The 19,760-nt window shown below is 46.1% G+C and overlaps 1 protein-coding gene across 1 annotated transcript in view; it reads left to right on the forward strand.

Annotated features, from left to right (window-relative positions):
* The window catches only part of heatr1 (HEAT repeat containing 1), a 123,383-nt gene that overhangs the window by 42,554 nt on the left and 61,069 nt on the right, over positions 1-19,760 (forward strand). The window contains exons 11-17 of the mRNA XM_072511675.1: positions 389-506; positions 2,455-2,562; positions 10,954-11,049; positions 12,027-12,115; positions 13,945-14,156; positions 17,773-17,894; positions 19,406-19,600. Coding sequence (XP_072367776.1) covers positions 389-506; positions 2,455-2,562; positions 10,954-11,049; positions 12,027-12,115; positions 13,945-14,156; positions 17,773-17,894; positions 19,406-19,600 — 940 coding nt within the window. The remainder of the gene's footprint in view (positions 1-388; positions 507-2,454; positions 2,563-10,953; positions 11,050-12,026; positions 12,116-13,944; positions 14,157-17,772; positions 17,895-19,405; positions 19,601-19,760) is intronic.

Here is a 19,760-nt window from a genome sequence, read left to right on the forward strand (position 1 = left end):
GAGTGAGTTGGTCCGGTTCTTGGTCATTTTGCTTCAGGAGGACACTGAATTGAATCTAGCTTCATTGGAAGGGAAATTAACAGAGGGCAGTGACAGAAGCTAAATGGAGTATCACTTCATAGCCATCTTGTTGTTGCATTGGTATATGGCAGCAGATTGCCTGCTTGCCCTCCTGCTAACGGAGGAAAAATTTTGTGGCGGAAAGGAAGGGTTCATTTCCTGCAAAACAAAAGCGTTTTTTGCGTTATGCTATTTGAAGACATTTGTGAGAGCGATTAAGTATGTTGAGCTGAAAACAAATTCAATCTTTTCATGCACTTTTCCTGGTATATAGTTGTCTTTTTTTTAATACCCATATTTAAAAACTTGCCGTTCTATTTTTCTGCAGGTATCCTAATGCTTATGATTCAGTTTTGGAAGAACAATTGAAGAAGATTAAAAGCAAGAGAGAACAAGATGTCTTTCACCAATTTATTTATCTGTCCTTGAACAGTGCCAAGCATCAGGTAATGTGGACTTTAAAGCTCAGGCAAGTATTTTTTAAAAGAAAAAGTGCCTAACCATTCAGCCGCCTGCTGTACAATTAAATATACAACAGTGGGGTTCATATTTTTCTAAAAAGTGTCTTTCCTGGGAAGCTTTTTTAAAAATAAAATGGTATTTGGTCTATCAGATAAATTTAAAGTGCTGCTGTTCTCTAAAACTATAACTATTACATTCAAGTTACATGATGAGAATTTAAGTTCCACCTCTTGCGTCATAGAAACAGTAGCATCATCCTTTTTAATAAAAATATGTTTGAAGTTAATAATAACAATTATTAATTGTATTAATAAAATACAAATTTTATTATTTAAAGTACGAAACTAAGAAAATTGCAGTTGAAAGGCACTGTGGGTATTAGCAGTTATTTTACTTTTGGTTCATGGGTCCCAGTCCATCTCTGACAGAGGGAAATATTTCTTATCCATCTATTTCTCTCACTCTGCCGTCATCCATGCAGAGTACATTTTGCGCAATCTCTCAATACTCCAGTGCAAATTGGCATTAAATTGATCATTTTTCCTCAAAATACCTTGTTAGGCAATTAGATGTGGGAAATTTGAGTTTAAACTAATGTAGTTGGGAGCGTGTGGTTAGGTTGGAGTAGATTTACATTGTTGGAACAGAGAAGGAGAGAGCTTCATCCTTCAGGTAGCCCACCTTGCACCTGATCTGGGATTGATTGGTGTTGCAACCGGGTGACACTTCAACTCCAGCTTGCATATCCTGCCTCCTGCTCATGTGCTCACTGTTTTATTGTGGCTCATTTTTCCTAGGACTACAAATTTAAGGAATTCATTATGCTCTTTTATAAATCTCCTTTGTCTTACTGTTCCAATTTTGGGATCACCTAACCACTGCTACTTGCTTTTAATAGCTTTCTTCTCAATATAATTGACGCCCTGCATTCTAGTTCTTCATCTTTGCGTATCAACCTAATTTCTGAGTTAGAAGGCTGTGTGTTGAATCCACACTTCCAGACAGACAGTTGAGCGGTAATGTTAGGTTGACACAGCGTACTACACTCTCACAGCTACTGGCTACTGTCTGCCTTTTCAGGGGGATATAAAAGATCCCAAGCAATATTCCAGGAAGGGAAAGGGATCCTCCGAGAGACCTACTCAGCATTTAACTCTTAGCCGTTTATCTAATTGTTGCTTGTCATACTATGCTTAGCACAAGTTAGCTAACGTCATTCCCTACATTTTAACTGTTACTACAGTGCAGACCTGCTTAAATGGCTGCTTCTTCTTTCATTCAAAAATATAAATAGAACTTGTACAGTTTCCTGGCCTAGTTCTTTCTCGTCTTTGGCAAGAGAGAACAGGAGGGACCGAGGCTTAATTGTGGCATTTGTATGTTTCGTTGAGCTTGGCCACAAGTTAAATAGCCGAGCAACTCATAATTGGCATTTACAGCAGTGGCCTGGGAGGGGGAAAATCATAGAATCCCTACAGTGCAGAAGGAGGCCATTTGACCCATCGAGTCTGCACCGGCCCTTGGAAAGAGCACCCTACTTAAGCCCATGCCTCCAACTTATCCCCATAACCCAGTAACCCTACCTAACCGTTTTTGGACACTAAGGGACAATTTAGCATGGCCAGTCCAACTAACCTACACATCGTTAGGAAAATTCCCAAAGGTTCTTCCAGATTGTTATGAATGACTGTTGCTCAAAGAACTCCAAACTGCTATCATTGGGCAAGGACAGAATCAGATATAGTGTGGTGCACTCCTATGTCTGAGTAACCTATTGACACTCGGTGTTTGCACTCACATGAATAATGTAATTTGACCATGGGATTGGTGGAAGCTTGTCCCAGAAAACACCCAATGTCTTAAGGAGAAAGGGGGTGGGGGAAATTATAAAGGACTTTGTTAATTCTGAACTAAATTTAATTTTTATTTTAGGTATTGGCAGATTCTAACACATCGTTGTTGCTGAGTCTAAATCACACGCAGTCTACGATCCGAATATCTGCTGTTGAATGCTTGAAGGAAATCATTAACACCTCACAGGTATTGCAAGGTTTAGTAATCAATTGATTTTTAAAATTCCATAATTCATCTTAAACCCGCAGGATTTTCTGTATTTCCGTTGGCATAAAGGCTATGCAAAGTAACTTGAGTAGTTCCAATGAATGCCATGAGACCTTGAAGTTATTTTAATGTTGGGGGTTTACAATGTAATTAAATAAACAGGATCTTACTCAGAAATTATAACTATCTGAAGGGACTGCTAGATACAGGTTAGTAAAGCTGGTAATTGTTGGTGATTGTGCCTGGGCTGAGTCCAGACCCATTGAAGAAGCTCGCGAAATCCCTCAGTTCTCTTCAGTTTCAACAGTCTTGATGTGCGAGTTCACCCACAAAAGACGTTCGTTAAAGTGCATGGGATTGCGGGTGGTGTCTTAAGATGGATAGAAAGCTGGTTAGCAGACAGGAAGCAAAAAGTTGGAATAAGTGGGTCTTTTTCTGATTGGCAGGCAGTGACTAGTGGGGCATCATAGGGATTTGTGCTAGGACCCCAACTGTTCACATTATATATTAATGATTTGGGTAAGGGGGAACTAAATGTAATACTTCTAAATTTGCAGATGATACAAAGTTGGCTGGGAGGGTGCAGAGATGCTTCAGCGGGATTTGGACAGACTGAGTGAGTGGGCACATGCATGGCAGATGCAGTATAACGTGGATAAATGTGAGGTTATCCACTTGGGTAGCAAAAATCAGAATGCAGATTATTATTTAAATGGATGTAAATTGAGAGAGGTGAATACACAACAAGACCTTGGTATCCTTGTGCAACAATCGCTGAAAGTAAGCGTGCAGGTACAGCGTGAAGCTGTAAAGCAGCGTAAAGCAAGCGTGAAGTAAAAAAGACAAATGGAATGTTGACCTTCATAGCGAGAAGATTAGAGTATAGGTATATGAATGTTTTGCTACAAATGTATGGGGCATTGGTGAGGCCACTCTTGGAGTATTGTGTGCAGGTTTGGTGTCCTTATCTGAGGAACGATGTTCTAACTATGGAGGGAATGCAGCAAAGGTTTACCAGGCTGATTCCTAGGATGGTGGGACTGTCAAATGAGGAGAGACTAAATCGGTTAGGATTATATTCATTGGAGTTTAGAAGATTGAGGGGGGGGATCTCATAGAAACTTTATAAACTTTTAACAGGATTAGACAGGGTAGATTCGGAAAGAATGTTCCTGATGGGGAGTCCAGAGCTAGCGGTCATAGTTTGAGGATAAGGGATAAATCATTTAGGGCTGAGGTGAGGAGAAATTTCTTCAACCAGAGAGTGGTGAACCTGTGGTATCACTACCTCAAAAAATAGTTGAGGTGAGAACATTGTGTAATTTCAAGAAAAATTAGATATTGCTCCTGGGGCTCAAGGAATATAGGGGGGAGGCGGGATCATCCCACATCTGTCCTCCACCCCAAAGAACCTACTCAACCTCGCCCCTGTCATATGCGCTCTGTGAGTAACTTTAAACTGTATTAGGCTGAGCCTGGCGCAAGAGGAGGAAGAATTAACTCTACTCAGGGCATCAGCCCACAGACCCTCATCTATCTCCTCCCCAAGCTCCTCCTCCCACTTGCTCTTTAACTCCTCCACCGGGGCCTCCTCCTCTTCCTGCAGCTCCTGGTAAATCGCTGAAACCCTGCCTTCCCCAACCCATACACCCGAAATCACCCTGTCCTGAATCCCATGTGCCGGAAGCAGCGGGAATTCCCTCACCTGCCGCCTCACAAACGCCCTCACTTGCATGTACCTGAAAGCCCCCCTAGGCTCGCAAACGTCCCATTGATGAACAGGTCCCCCATTCTTCTACTCCCTGCACGATGCCAGCTCCGAAACCCCCCATCCATCCTTCCTGGGACAAACTGATGGTTCTCCCGAATCGGGGACCAAACCGAGGCTCCCACCACGCCCTCGTGTCGCCTCCACTGCCCCCAGATCTTCAGCGTCGCTGCCACCACCGGACACGTGGTGTACCTTGTCGGCGAGAGCAGCAGCAGTGCCGTCACCAGCGCCCTCAGTCTCGTGCCCACACAGGATGCCATCTCTAGCATCTTCCACGCCGCCCCCTCTCCCTCCATTACCCACTTACGGATCATTGCCACATTGTCTGCCCAATAATAGCCACACACATTCGACAGGGCCAGCCCCCCCCTGTCCCTGCTACGCTCCAGAAACACCCTCTTCACCCTCGGGGTCTTATTCGCCCACGCAAATCCCATGATGCTCCTGCTTACCCATTTGAAAAAGGCCTTGGGGATCAAAATGGGAAGGCACTGGAACACAAAGAGAAACCTCGGAAGGACCGTCATTTTGACCGACTGCACCCTACCCGCTAGTGAGAGTGGCAGCATATCCCATCTTTTAAAATCCTCCTCCATATCTGCTCCACCAACCGCGTCAAATTGAGCTTGTGCAGGGCCCCCCAACTCCTAGCTACTTGGATCCCCAGGTACCGAAAACTCCTTTCCGCCCTCTTCAGCGGCAGCTCGTCTATCCCCCTTCCCTGGTCCCCTGAATGCACCACAAAGACTCCCTACGTTGAGTTTATACCCCGAAAAGTCCCCAAACTCCCTAAGGATCCGCATGACCTCCGCCATCCCCTCGACTGGATCCGCAACATACAATAACAGGTCATCGGCATACAACGACACCCGGTGTTCCTCTCTCTCTCCCCCCCCCCCCCCCCCCCCCCCCTCCCCCCAAAAAAAACAATCCCCTCCATTTCCTGGACTCCCTCAGTGCCATGGCCAGCGGCTCAATTGCCAGTGCAAACAACAAGGGGGATAAGGGACACCCCTGCCTCGTCTCCCGGTACAGCCGAAAGTACTCCGACCTCCGCCGATTCGTAGCCACACTCGCCACCGGGGCTCTATATAGCAGCCTGACCCAACTGATGAACCCCTCCCCCTGCAACACTTCCCAAAGATACTCCCACTCCACCCGATCAAAGGCCTTCTCCGCGTCCATAGCTGCCACTACCTCCGCTTCCCCCTCCACCGAGGGCATCATAATCACATTGAGGAGCCTCCGCACATTTGTATTTAGCTGCCTACCCTTCACAAATTGCCTCTGGTCCTCATGAATCACCCCCGGGACACAGTCCTCAATTCTCGTAGCCAGCACCTTCGCCAGCAACTTAGCGTCAACATTGAGGAGCGAGATCGGTCTGTACGACCCACACTGCAGTGGATCCTTGTCCCACTTCAAGATCAAAGAAATCAGTGCCCTGGACATTGTCGGGAGCAAGGTCCCCTCCTCCCTCACCTTATTAAAAGTCCTCACTAGCAACGGGCCCAGCAGGTCCACGTATTTCCTGTGAAATTCAACCGGGAACCCATCCGGCCCCGGGGCCTTCCCTGCCTGCATGTTCCCAATCCTTTAACCAGCTCCTCCAGCCCAATCGGCGCCCCCAAACCAGCCACATTCTCCTCTTCCACCCTTGGGAACCTCAGTTGATCTAGGAATCGTCGTATCCATCCCCCCCCCCCCCCCCCCTATACAGATCCCCATAGAAGTCCCTAAATACCTTGTTTATTCTCACCACACTCCGTACCGTATTCCCCCCCCTCTATCCCTAACCCCACCAATCTCCCTCGCTGCCTCCCTCTTACGAAGCTGATGTGCCAGCATCCGACTCGCCTTCTCCCCATACTCATACACCGCCCCTTGCGCTTTCCTCCACTGTGCCTCTGCTTTCCCCGTGGTCATCAGGTCGAATTCCGTCTGGAGGTTCCATCGCTCCCTAAGTAGCCCCTCCTTGGGGGCCTCTGCATAACTCCTGTCCACCCTTAAAATCCCCCACCAACCTCTCCCTCTCCCTCCCCTCTCTCTTCTTCCTGTGGGCCCTAATGGAGATTAGCTCTCCCCTCAACACCTCCCAGACTACCCCCACCTGCACCGCCCCATTGTTGTTGGCCCCCCAAGTATCTTTCAATACACCCCGCACCCGCCCGCACACCCCCTCATCCGCCAACAGTCCCACATCGAGGGAGCGGGTGCTGGACCCTCTCCTCCCCCAACTCCAGCTCCACCCAATGCGGGGCGTGGTCCGAGATGGCTATGGCCGAAAATTCCGTTCCCTCCACTTTCGGGATTAGTGCCCTCCTCAAAATGAAAAAAATCTATCCGGGGGTAGGCTCTATGGACATGGGAAAAGAAGGAAAATTCCCGCTGCCGGCCTCTTACTCGTCCTGGACCTAAAACGGTCCAGTGCTGGGTCCAGCACCGTGTTGAAGTCCCCTCCCATTATCACGCTTCCTACCTCCAGGTCCGGAATCCGACCCAGCATGCGTTTCATAAATCCGGCATCTTCCCAATTCGGGACATATACGTTCACCAGTACCACCCGCACCCCCTGCAACCTACCACTCACCATCACATATCGACCTCCATTATCCGCTACAATATTCAGTGCCTCGAACGACACCCGCTTCCCCATCAGTATTGCAACCCCTCTGTTCTTCGCATCCAGCCCTGAATGAAAGACCTGTCCTACCCATCCCTTTCTCAGCCTAACCTGATCTGCCACCTTCAGATGTGTCTCCTGGAGGAACACCACGTCTGCCTTCAGTCCATTTAAGTGCGCGAACACCCGGGCCCTCTTGACCAGCCCTTTCAGGTCCCTCACATTCCAGTCCCCCAGGCGGCGGACCTCCGCCCCGACTACCTCTCCTACCTCCAGCTCCCCTTTGGCCAATGCAGCAGCAACCCAGTTCTCTCTCCGCCATTTTGCTCCCCCCATGACACTCCCGTAAGTCAGCTGACTCCTGCTGACCCCGGCCTCTCCGGCCATTCCATCGACCCCCCCCAGTGTTAGAATCCCCCCACCCCTTGGTAGTCAGTGGGAGCTCCTCTCCAGCACCGCCCTTCCCCCCCCCCCCCCCCCGGCCCCGCCCCCATCCTTCCCTAACGCGGGAAAAAGCCCGTGCTTTCCATCTGGGCTGGCCCCGCCCCCTCTGGTGCAGCTCCTTTTTGCGGCCTTACCCCAACTCCCCATCCCCGGGCCTCCACCCCCCCCCCCCCCCCCTCTTCCTCTGTGGGGCCCTGCCCCTCCAACACCGATGCCCACACTCTCCTACAGCCCCCACATCAAATCCATTCGCCCATCCCCACCCAGCACCAAAACAAAAAGAACACTCCCCAACCGCAATAAACACAGTAAACGTTCCCCCAAGACAAACGCTCAGTTTGAGTCCAACTTTTCAGGCTGGATAAAGTTCCATGCCTCATCGGGCGTTTCAAAATAGTGGTGCCGATCTTGGAACGTGACCCACAATCGTGCTGGCTGCAGCATCCCGAACTTCACCCCCTTCCGATGGAGAACCGCCTTAGCCCGGTTAAAACCAGCCCTCTTCTTAGCCACCTCTGCACTCCAGTCCTGGTAAATTCGCATCTCGGTGTTCTCCCACCTGCTGCTCCGTTCTTTTTTGGCCCATCTCAGGACACACTCTCTGTCCATAAAGCGGTGGAACATCACCACTACAGCCCTTGGCGGCTCGTTGGCTTTGGGTCTCCTTGCCAGGACCCGATGAGCCCCATCTAGCTCCAGGGGCCTCGGGAAAGCTCCTGCGCCCATCAGCGAATTGAGCATCGTGCTCGTATATGCCCCGGCATCGGGCCCCTCCACTCCTTCAGGGAGACCCAGAATCCGAAGATTCTTCCTCCTCGACCAATTCTCCAGGTCCTCAAATTTTTCCTGCCACCTCGTGTGCAGCGCCTCGTGCGAGGCCCAAGTATCTGGCCCACCGCCAGGCCCAAGATCTCGTCCTCGTTCTCCGAGGCTTTTTGCCGCACCTCCCAGATTGCCGCCCCTTGGGCCTTCTGGGTCTCCACAAGCTTCTCAATCGCCGCCTTCATTGGCGCCAGCATTTCTGTCCTCAGCTCCGCAAAGCAGCGTTTAAGGAACTCCTGCTCCTGCGACCACTGCGCCCACGCTGCTTGGTCTCCACCCGCTGCCATCTTCCTTTTCCTTCCTTGCACTTTCCACTGCACCAGGATCACTTTTTTAACCGCTCCACTCCTGGTCCAATCCATATAGTGTCGGGGGAACCTTGCTGTCACCTTCCCACACTGGGAGCCGTCGAACAATTATCGTTGGGGCCCCTCTGAAGAGCCCAAAAATCCGTTCCCGGCGGGAGCAGCCGAACGTGCGACCTACCTAGGCATAGCCGCAACCGGAAGTCCAGGGTATTCAACTTGATGATCCGCCATGATCATAATGAATGGCAGAGCAGGCTCAAAGGGCCGAATGGCCCCCTGCTTCTATTTTCTACGTATGTTTTTATGCATGAAATGAGGTCTTCTTTGAATATAACTGCTACTTGCAGTTGCAGATCATTACCATAGATTTGTCCAGGTAAAAGAACGTTAATATCCAAATGTAACTTTAAATTATTCAATTTCTTTTCGAAAAGACACAAAAGCCAAGCGGTGAACTTAGTGAAAATTCTGCTGCATATTGTGATTTCTTAAAAAAAAAAATAATGGAACCTAATGTTAGATTTTATGATTGGCTGTGACCTTTTAAGACAGCAGCCTTAATTGTAGTACAGGGTGATTGAGTTGTTGAAGTTACTGCAAATATCCATAATTCATGCATTTTAAAGGTATAACTTTTAGTTTGGAGATTAAAGTGTTAAATTAAGTTAAATGGAAGCTTATTCTGTTAAAAAAATAATAATATAAATGCCTCAATAAAATATTTTTCTCCCCAAAAAAATTAAATTAAATGGAAAACCTGATTAGGAACCTAGTGAACCAACTCTAAAGTGAATGTGAATCAATTAAGACCTGGGTTAATTTGAGTGTAAAGGTAGCCTTTCATAGTCACTGCTTTAAGTGAAACAATGAATAACCCATTCTGGACTGATTAGTGGGACTAGGGAGTCTGAGAAGAGGACATTTATTTTGGAGATATAAATTATTCACATGGGTCACAGCATCAAGGTTTTGGTTCTAAAGGTTGTCATCTTTTATTCTCTTCCTGCGCCTAGTAGTGTACTAAGGCACTTTCGTCTGTTTCCATAGGTGGTAATTCTATAGGTAGCTAGTTTGTCACCAGGGGCATATAGTTTAAGGGGCACCACTCCACATCAAGCGCGGCTGACCAGGAGTCTCTCCCACTACCATCAGCCATTGGCATATGTGGCAGGATTTGCAGCTTGACGCACTCAACCTATTTGACTGCGCTATGAACTCACCTTCCTTGGCCATCAAGTCCTGGGATGGTACTTGAACCCAGAGCTTCTGGCTCAGAGGCAGTGTTGCTACCCACTGCACCGCAAAGGTTCTGATGGTAAAGGTGGTTAATTACATTTCTGTTTGGGAACATCCAAAAGTATGCCATGTTGCCATGGAGATGGGCTTCTGTGGGCTAGAAAGCTTGTTTGCTTTGTTTATCTGGCTGTTTCTCATAGAAGACAGTTGGAGTTTTGTTCCGATGAAGTTTGCGGCTCACTTAGAAGAACAAGCTGCCAGCAGGGTCAGCTTGGAATGGTGTGAGAAGCCAGTTGTAAATCTGCTGGTGGTCAGAACAAGGAGCATAGAGGCCAATAGGAATCGGGGGTGTTCCTCCTGTAGAATCACAAAGTGGAAATTTTGAGTTGAGACCCATGCTCAGAACGAGAAGTCCAAATTCATGAGGAATTAAAAATTGTCAGATCTGCCGAGTAAAAATGGTGGAAGAAATCATCAGTGGAAACCAGAGGGAAAGAACTCTGAAAGACTGAGGAATTGAGGAAAAATCAAAGTGGACTCCGAAGAGCTGTAGCATTCCGTTGGGTTGGTCCCAGAAGTTTAACATAAGTAAATTAGTAGCACATCTCTTGTTTCATTTTTGTCATATATATGTATACATGCATTTAGAGGCTGGTTTAGCACAGGGCTAAATTGCTGGCTTTTAAAGCAGACCAAGGCAGGCCAGCAGCGTGGGTTCAATTCCCGTACCATTCTCCCAGAACAGGCGCCGGAATGTGGCGACCAAGGGCTTTTCACAGTAACTTCATTTGAAGCCTACTTGTGACAATAAGCGATTTTCATTTCATTTTCATATACAATAATGTTTGCTTTTAAAAAAATAAAAAAATAAAAAAAATTTTTAGTAAGCCATTTATATAAACAACAAATAAGAGCGGAAGCAAAATTGTACAACATAATAAATATCCAGCAAACGTTTGCTTTTTTTTAATAACAAAGACATATTGTGGCATGGCTGTGTCAGTTAATGGGGTGTTTGGATTTTTCTTTAGACGTTACCAGTCCCTACTAGGATCGTATGTAACACAATGAAACATGTAATATCATGGTCAGTGAAAAATGATCATTTATATGATCACACAATTAGGTATGGGCTGCAGTTTATTTATACAACTTTTGTTTCAAAGGAGGGATGTGATCATCTTTTTCTGAAGGAAGCTATTTTGGAACGGTTAAAAGATGACAGTCTAGAGGTAGTCCTGGTTGCTATGCAAGCTCTGGAGGTGAGTTGAGTATATTTTTATTTAAAATATTATGCTCATTCCCCTATATACAATGAAGAAAAGAGCCTCATCTTGTTTTTGAATTATCTCATTTAATCTGTAGAAGTTATTTCATTTTACTTTACTTATGAAATCAAAATATATATTTGTATTTCATTTTTACCTGGAATGGAAAAAAACTTCACAACCAAATAATTCAGTTTTATGTCACCATTTTTGGTCTGCCTTTCAATTTAAAGAACTCGTGTGTCACAATGTCAGCATTCTTCAAAGCATTTGACAAGCAACCTTATCGGACAAAAATCTTGCAGCTAGTGTGAACATTTCGTATTGGAGGTTTCAGAGTTCATCGATCTTTTGATGCAGAATCTTAAAATTTGAAAACAGCAACAATTGTTCTCCAGCCCAACAATTTATAAACCCCTCCAGTTTGCCTTTATAGACTACTTCCGTCAGGAAGGAGTCCTGGGGCAGTGGTCTTAAAGGGAAACACAGTTATTCTTAGCAGCTGGACATCACAAGTCATGTTCCAAACCAGAGGCTTTCCACAATCAACGCTATGGGAGGCCCACTAGTTCTCATGTGATGATACATTGATGAGCATTGCACATCCAAAAATACATATGAACAAGGAGCAGGAGGAGGCCATTCAGCCCCTCGAGTCTGCTGCACAATTTAATAAGATCATGGTTGATCTAATAGTAACCTTAAATCTGCATCCCGTTACCCCGATAACCTATCACTCCCTTGCTTACCAAGAATCTATCCACCTCTGCCGTAAAAATATTCAAAGATTCTGGTTCCACCACCTTTTCAGGAAGAGAGTTCCAAGACTCCTAACCCTCTGAGTCAAAACATTTTGCACAGTGGCAGCTATAGGAAGATGCTGTCCTGTCTATCTAATGGTGCTAACCTGTTGCTGAAAGAGGGCTAAATATTCATGCTTAATTTTCAATTTCGTCCTGTTCCTTTTATAGGCCTTCTCTGGATGCATTGGTCAAGAAGAGACTGTGTCTTGTCTTTTGCCGCTGTTTCAAAGAGCGGACCTTTCTGAGGATGAGCATTGGTGGGTATAACTTTAACAGCAGGACTGCGCTGTATAAATATAATGTAGATAATAAAAGCAGAGTCACAAAGGATTTTGGCAGACATTTTCTCTGCTTTCACCACACATTACCCTTCAACCGCCCGTTGTCCCTTTTCTAAATTATTACATTTCAACAGGCGCTGGCTACCATCAAATCACAATTCTCAAACAGTAGCTTTGACCAAGAAGATTCAAACCCTACCTGATCCTGTCCTCGCAATTGCTACATAAGGTCCAACAACACAAGTCATAGAATCCCTACAGTGCAGAAGGAGGTCATTCAGCCAGTCGAGTCCGCACCGGCCCCTGGAAAGAGCACCCCACCCAAGCCCTCCCCTCCACCCTATCGCAGTAACCCTTTTTGGTCACTAAGGGACAATTGATCATGGCCAATCCACCTAACCTGCACATCTTTGGACTGTGGGAGGAAACCCACGGAGGCACGGGAAGAACGTGCTGACTCCACACAGACAGTTACCCGAGGCCAGAATTGAACCCGGGTCCCTGGCGCTGTGAAGCAGCAGTGCTAACCAGTGCGCCACTGTGCCACCAACAAGTCACAGTATATTGGCTATGAGCTGAAACATTAGCCGTGTCTCATCCTTCCATATCACTGACTGGTCAACAATAGATACAAGGAGATACCACGGTCTGGGACCACACACTAACCGATTCAAAAACAGCTTCTTCCCCACTGTTACCAGGCCCCTTACTGACCCTCTTATGGTATGAACTGATCTCTCCACGCATCTTCTCTGCTGAGTAGCACTACACTCCGTATGCTTCCCCTGATGTCTATGTATTTACATTGTGTATTTATTGTATGTCCTATGTTGTTCATGTATGGAATGATCTGCCTGGACTGTACACAGAACAATACTTTTCACTACCCCTGTACATGTGACAATATATCTGAATAACAAGTCTTCTGTTGCACTAATTGACGCAGCCAGCAAGCAAACCAGGCATTTTTAAAGCAAAAGCAGATGCTGGATATGTGGATAAAAACAGAAAATACTGGAAATACTCAGCAGGTCAGTCAACATCTGATGGCAAGAGAAAGAGAGTTATCATTCCAGGTCAGACGGTGGCATGGTGGTTAGAACTGCTGGCTCACGGCGCCGAGAACCTGGGTTCGATCCCGGCCCCAGGTCACTGTCCGTGTGGAGTTTGCACACTCTCCCATGTCCACGTGGGTATCACCCCCACAACCCAAAGATGTGCAGGGTAGGTAGATTGGCCACGCTAAATTGCCCCTCAATTGGGAAAAAAAGAATTGGGTATTCTAAATTTATTTTTAAAAAAACATTACAGGTCAGTGACCTTTCAGAAGTCCTCAGTCTAGAATGTTAACTCTTTCTCTTTCCCCACAGATGCTGCCTGACCGGGTAAATGTTTCCAGCATTTTTAAAGCTTTTCTAATCCATATTCGTTGATGCTGTGTGCTATGCTTGTACAAAACAAACTTTACAAGCTTATGTCAGAGATACAAACAAATGTTGAGTTATTCAATTTGGGGCATAAACAGTGAAAAAGGATTTGCCTGCATTGGATGAACAGGATTATTTCACAAAGCATGATATATGTTCAATATCACCACTCACTGGAAGAAGAAAACATTGCATCAATAACGATTGTTTGCTATAAAAAGGTTGGGGGTGGGGGGAGGAGTGACAAAACTGTTTTATTGTAATTCTCTAATGCCCGTGCATTTAAAAAAATCTGTGTCTCCTCCACACTTTTGTGTGTGATTGCTTTTATTAAATATTTGCAGCATGTTATGCTTTCCAATATGTCATTTCTCCTAGGCATATTGTTCTTGAAGAGGCAGTTACGTTTTTAAGCTCAGGAAAATTGCACAATGGGAATGAAACACTGGCTAATCAAATATGGATGGCACTCCTGCGTTACATGGTCTTGACTAGTCCAGCCAAAGCATCGGCTGAGCAGAACATAACAATCTTTATTGCTGATTCGGGCCTTTGCTCCAAGGCACCTCTATTCCACGGCTGGTCAACAGGTAAAAGGTGTTTGCTTATGACAAAATACTGCTTATCTCAAGCGTTTAGTTCAGTGTACAATTTGAAAATATGAAATTTTCATCTCTAAAACTTAATATATTTTGATCTGTGATGGGAGTAAGGTTGAGAACCTGAGCGTTTCCACTCAATCGTGTCATTCAGCGAACAGAATTCCAATGCTCTTGAGAGGCTGCGATTTTTTTTTTTGTTTCTTTTGAAAGTTTTAGGAACAGAATTGCTGGAACTGAACATCGATCTTTGTTGGGTATGCCCATTATATGGTTGTTGACGGCCCTGGCTTCGCTCATGGGCATACCAACTCTGCAGTTGTCAGGAATCATGTGCAAAAAAATAGTGACGGCCCTGGCTTCGCTCATGGGCATACCAACTCTGCAGTTGTCAGGAATCATGTGCAAAAAAATAGAGTGACCTTTCCAGCACAATGTCAATAAATCCAGGCTGCATTGTGTTCTCATGACTCCCCTTGTTCGATTACCATGATGCCAAAATAGACATCGCATAGCATCAGCGCCCTGTGACATAGAACCATAGAATTTACAGTACAGAAGAAGGCCATTCGGCCCGTTGAAAGAGCACCCTACTTAAACCCACACTCTTTCCCCCCCCCCCCCTATCCCAGTAACCCCATTGAACCTTTTTGACACTAAGGGACAATTTTCCATGGCCAATCCTTGGTCTTCCTGTATTGCTAAAGTATTTACAATTTGAACTACTTCACTGGCTGTAAAGTACCTCATGAGGTCATGAAAGATACCATATAAATAAAGGTCCTTTTTATTCCCTCACTTTTTAATTACAAAGAATTTCTATGAGCCTAAGCAACTCAGTCGCCCAGTGCAATTAATCCACCATGTTGGAACACTATACTGTTGTAGAATTGAAAGGAACGGTTAGCACTGCTGCCTCACAGCGCCGTGGACCAGAGTTCAATTCCGGCCTTGGGTAATTGTGTGGAGTTTTCATGTTCTCCCTGTTTCTGTGTAGGTTTCCCCCGGGTACTCCGGTTTCCTCCCACAGTCCAAAAATGTGCAGATGAGGTGGATTGGCCATGATCGATATGTAGGGATAGTGTGGGGGAGTGGGCCTAGGTAGAGTTCTCTTTTGGGGGTGGGGTGGGGGGGGGGGGGGGGGGGGGGGTGCTGAAGACTCGATAGGCCGAATGGCTCCCTCCTGCACTGTAGGGATTCTATGGATATCGTGTATTCATTTGGGGGGTGGTGCAAGAGAGAGGGATTGGGCTAAAGGAGAAAAGTAGCCAAAATGTGAGTGGAAAGATCATTTTCCTAAATATATGCGTGGTAGAATTGCATTTTTCCTTGTGCACATTTACAAATTTGAGATAACCGTAGTAATCGGCTTGGGTACAAGTTGCCTCCTTAAGTTGCTTGACTGTCTGCTTTTTATGGACGTTGACTTGCACTGCCTTGCAAGCCCTTGCATCTACATTTTAAAATTTTGCTCAGTGTATACATTGAAAGCCACACTGTTCAAACCATTTTTTTTTTTTGTTGAAATTTTCTATTTAAAACAAATTTGTAACATTTACAGAGAAAAAAAAAGGCCCTATGCAAAGAGCCTTAACATAGTGAAAACGAACAGTGGGAAAGAATAAACATGTTAATAAGGCACTTCCGCTATCAGCTCTGTTTGCCCATGCCACACGTGTTCAACTAAACTAACGTTGATCTAAACCCCCCCCCCCCCCCGAGGCCTGATCTGCCACGTCAGCCCTGTACTTGGCCCTAGCCTGCCCCTCCTACTCTCCCTGGTGCCCCCTGACCTACGCTAGCTACGCTGACCCCTGCCCTTAGCGCCTGACTGTCTCCCGCCCGAGCGCTCGGGCCCTCCCACCACATACCAAGGACTCAGTAACCTGATTACATCTCCCCGTGCCCTTCCAAGTCCCTTAACCAGCCCCTAGCCCATCCCCCTATCAGAGGCCCTGATCTCCTGCCAAAAGGTACCAAGTGCAGGCCCCCCCCCCCCCCTCATTGCAATCTCCCAAAAGCACCCTAAGCAGTGCGCCCTCCAGCCCCCTCTCTCTGTCCAGGCTGAAAACAATCTTGGGTAAAACAGTACAGTACAGGATAATTTAACAAACCGCCGCCACACAAAAGCTCTGAGAGCCCAGAGTCCTTTAGTTCAAGTCCAGCTTCTTTTAATAAAAGTCCTCTCCTAGTCAGAGCAAGTTAGGTTAACAGACCACCACCACTGTACAGCACTGAAAAATCTAAGTGCCCATTAGCTTAAGTCCAGCTTATCTTTAATAAAAGCTCAAACCTGTTCTGGTGTCTCAAAGTAGTAGTGGAGTTCCCCAAACATAACTCAAAGCTTCGCAGGATACAGCATTCCAAACTTCAGCTTTTTGTAGAGGGCTGCCTTTACCTTGACGAATCCTGCACGCCTCTTGGCCAGCTCCGTTCCCAAGTCCTAGTAAATGCGCAGCTCGCAGTTCTCCCATCTGCTGCTCCTCTCCGCCTTGGCCCATCGCAACACACGTTCCTGTCAGCAAGTCGGTGAAAGCAGACCACCAAGGCCCTAGGTCGGTCGCCCGTCCTGGGCTTCCTTGTGGGGGCTCTATGCGCCCCATCCAACTCCAGGGGTCGAGGGAAGGCCTCCGGTCCCATCAGTGCCTCGAACATACCTGTCACATATGCACCCACATCCGATCCCTCGCAGCCCTCGGTGAGGCCAACGATCCTCAAATTCTGCCTCCTGGCTCTGTTCCCCAGCTCTTCAAGGTGCTCCTGCATCCTCCTCTGGCGGGCATTCAGCTCCTCCACCTCGTGCTCCAGCTCCGTGTCTGCCTGGCTGGAGAGCTTCACCTCGACCTCCCTGAGCGCCTTCTCTTGGACCGCCTGTGGCTAGACCATTCGTTCCATTACCGCTCTCATCGGGTCCAACGTGTCCCTCTTCAGTTCGGCGAAGCAATTCCTGAAGAACTCCACCTGTTGCTCCCTTGGCCAGTGAGCCTCCGCTCCCTGGTCCCTGCCGTCCGCCATGCTTCGCCGCCCGGATGGGGGCCCCGCTGATCCTGCTTTGATCCTTGCCGCTCCACTCGACCACTTCTGGTCCAGCTGTCCATACCCCGGGGGGAAAGCCTCTTCCCTATCGTCCCCTCCACCAATTCAGGCCACCAGGTCCCGAAAAAGTCCGTTGGAAAAGGTCCGTTTGCCCATCGCGGGCGGGAGCAATCCGACCTACGACCTGCTTCCTCGAGGGCGCCACCGGAAGTCTTCCCAAACCATCTTTTATGGGAACAATGACCAAAGAATCCTGAGCTACGATGTGCACTTTAGTGAGATGCCTAATTATCAATTATTTGCTTTCCGTTCAACCGGCCTGGAATAAAAGGGGCATAGATGAGGAAATAGACCTATTCTGAGGAATAGATTATTTTTTAAGATCGCCATGTGGTGTATTTGTATTTCTGCAGCACTCGTAGAGCACAGTACACATGCTGATTATACACAAGAGGAATCACTGGGCTGCAAAGTGCTCATTCAATGAGGAGCAAAATGCTCTGATTCCTTGTTTTATTTCAAATGTGTTCTCTGCTTGAAGCTAGCTTCACCTATCTTGTTTCCTGTACAGAACTCAAAAACGTTATTGACAGCTGTACTTCAAAAGAAGTTGTGGGTGAAGCAAATCAGAAATTCATCCAGCTTCTGACGAATAACTTGTGTTTGATGGAACCTACTTCTAGGGCTCAAACAGTAAGTGTAAATTAAATGGAAATTAAACTTGCGATGCACCATGTGAAATGTTATTGTTGAAACCGTAACTCTAATCAATCTCTCTCTCCTCCTCCCCCCTCCCCCCAAATCTTCTTGGGGAAACTTAAAAGGGAATTGGCATAAATATTTGAGGAAGGGACAGTTTTTAAGTTTGGCCAGACGAACTATGGAATCTTTCCTGGTCATGTACTCGCTTATGTTTCCTTGCTGCCAGGTGCTCTGAACTAAGTGAGCTTTGACCGGGCGCATTGGAAGGCAATTTGGTCATTGCAAGTTCAAAGGGGCCAGGAAGCAAACCTGGAATCATGCTATCTGTTTGGTTCATCTACTGTAATGGAACTTTTGTCTAAAACAATGGTTATTAGACTAGTTAGGTCTATAGCATTACTCATGCCTTATGTTTCACTTTCATCTCTCCTTGTTTTTCTTTTCTCTCGCTCTTATTGCAATTTGCATAGTTTCTCACTTACTCTCACGGACTTTCTCAGTCTATATATCTTGTTCTCACATTTTCTCTGAATATCATCTCATCTCTCCATATCTTTTACTCAACATTTATCATTCTGTACTCCTCTTTCTACTTCTCCCTCAGCCTCCTTTAATCTTTCCTCTCCAGTTGAAACCTGTAGTTGATGTGGGTTAATAACAGTACCTATACCAATGATTAGGCCTCTCCCTGGCAGGCCAGATGGGCATGTGTCATCTTGTTGAGTTAATGCAAGTGCCCAAAATACAACCCTAGCCTTCTAAACCCATCCTGATTTCATGTAGGCCTCAGGGAACAAACTGATGGGCCTGGATGGGGAGGTGGGCCCGAGTTGGAAGGGAGTAAATTGGGAGGTCAGGTGTGAGCAAGTGTGACGGCTGAATTTAATGGAAAATAAAGTAAGTAAAGAGCGACCCTCTTTATTTCAGTGGCTGAGCCTACAAAGAGAAATAAATAACATTAAGGATTGAATTAAAGAGAAATCACAAAAAACTAAATACACTAAGTGGCTGAACTTGGAAATGTTTATATCCAATGGAAACTGAAGGTTGAAATGTACTGAATTGAAGTGGAAACATGTTTAGCAGAGATGCTTGTGAGATAGACCCTAGGAACGAGAGACCCATTAAAACTATTGCAAGGGGGAAATTACAACTCCAGTAATAAGATTACATTAAAATAGAAGTTCATCGTAAAATGTAATCCTGGGATGTTGGATGATTGATAACAGGTGGAGTTTCACTTTTAGAAAATGTTTAAATATAACAATTCATAAAGAGCTGCTTAGAAGAAGGGGGAAAGGCGATTTATAAAAATTTTAAAAAATTTGTTTGAGATGTGAGCAGCACTGACAGGGCCAGCATTTGCTGCCCATCCCGTGATGGCTATGGTACAATATCATGATATTGTGCATGGGAACAGGAAAGGGGGCTCTCCTAGTGTGCAGCATGAAATGCATTGATGTTGCTAAGAATTGTGATTATATTTATTGTTTTGTTTGCAGATGGGAAATCTCATCCAAATCATTGGAATCGAGTCCTCAAGCGTGAAGCAGAAGCTGATCTCCAGTGTGCTGAGTTTTGCTTTAGTTCAGACCATGGAGAAACAGTCCGACCTCGATAGTTTGCCCATTGCTTTGCAACTGTATGATGTTATGGAGAAAAAGCTAAAGAAACTAATTTCAAAAACTTCAGATATGGTAAGAAGCCTTAACTTCTTTGGGGAATGTAGCAGCTTTTCAGAATTAAAAGCAAATAATTGCGGTATTTGTTGATTGTTCTGAGAATTTACCAAACAACGAAGCGTTATTTTTTCCACTCTTTATCTTCCCTCCTGAAGATATTTGCCAGAGATTTCTT

Source organism: Scyliorhinus torazame, chromosome 1 (assembly GCF_047496885.1).
Source record: "Scyliorhinus torazame isolate Kashiwa2021f chromosome 1, sScyTor2.1, whole genome shotgun sequence".
Classification (NCBI taxonomy): domain Eukaryota; kingdom Metazoa; phylum Chordata; class Chondrichthyes; order Carcharhiniformes; family Scyliorhinidae; genus Scyliorhinus; species Scyliorhinus torazame.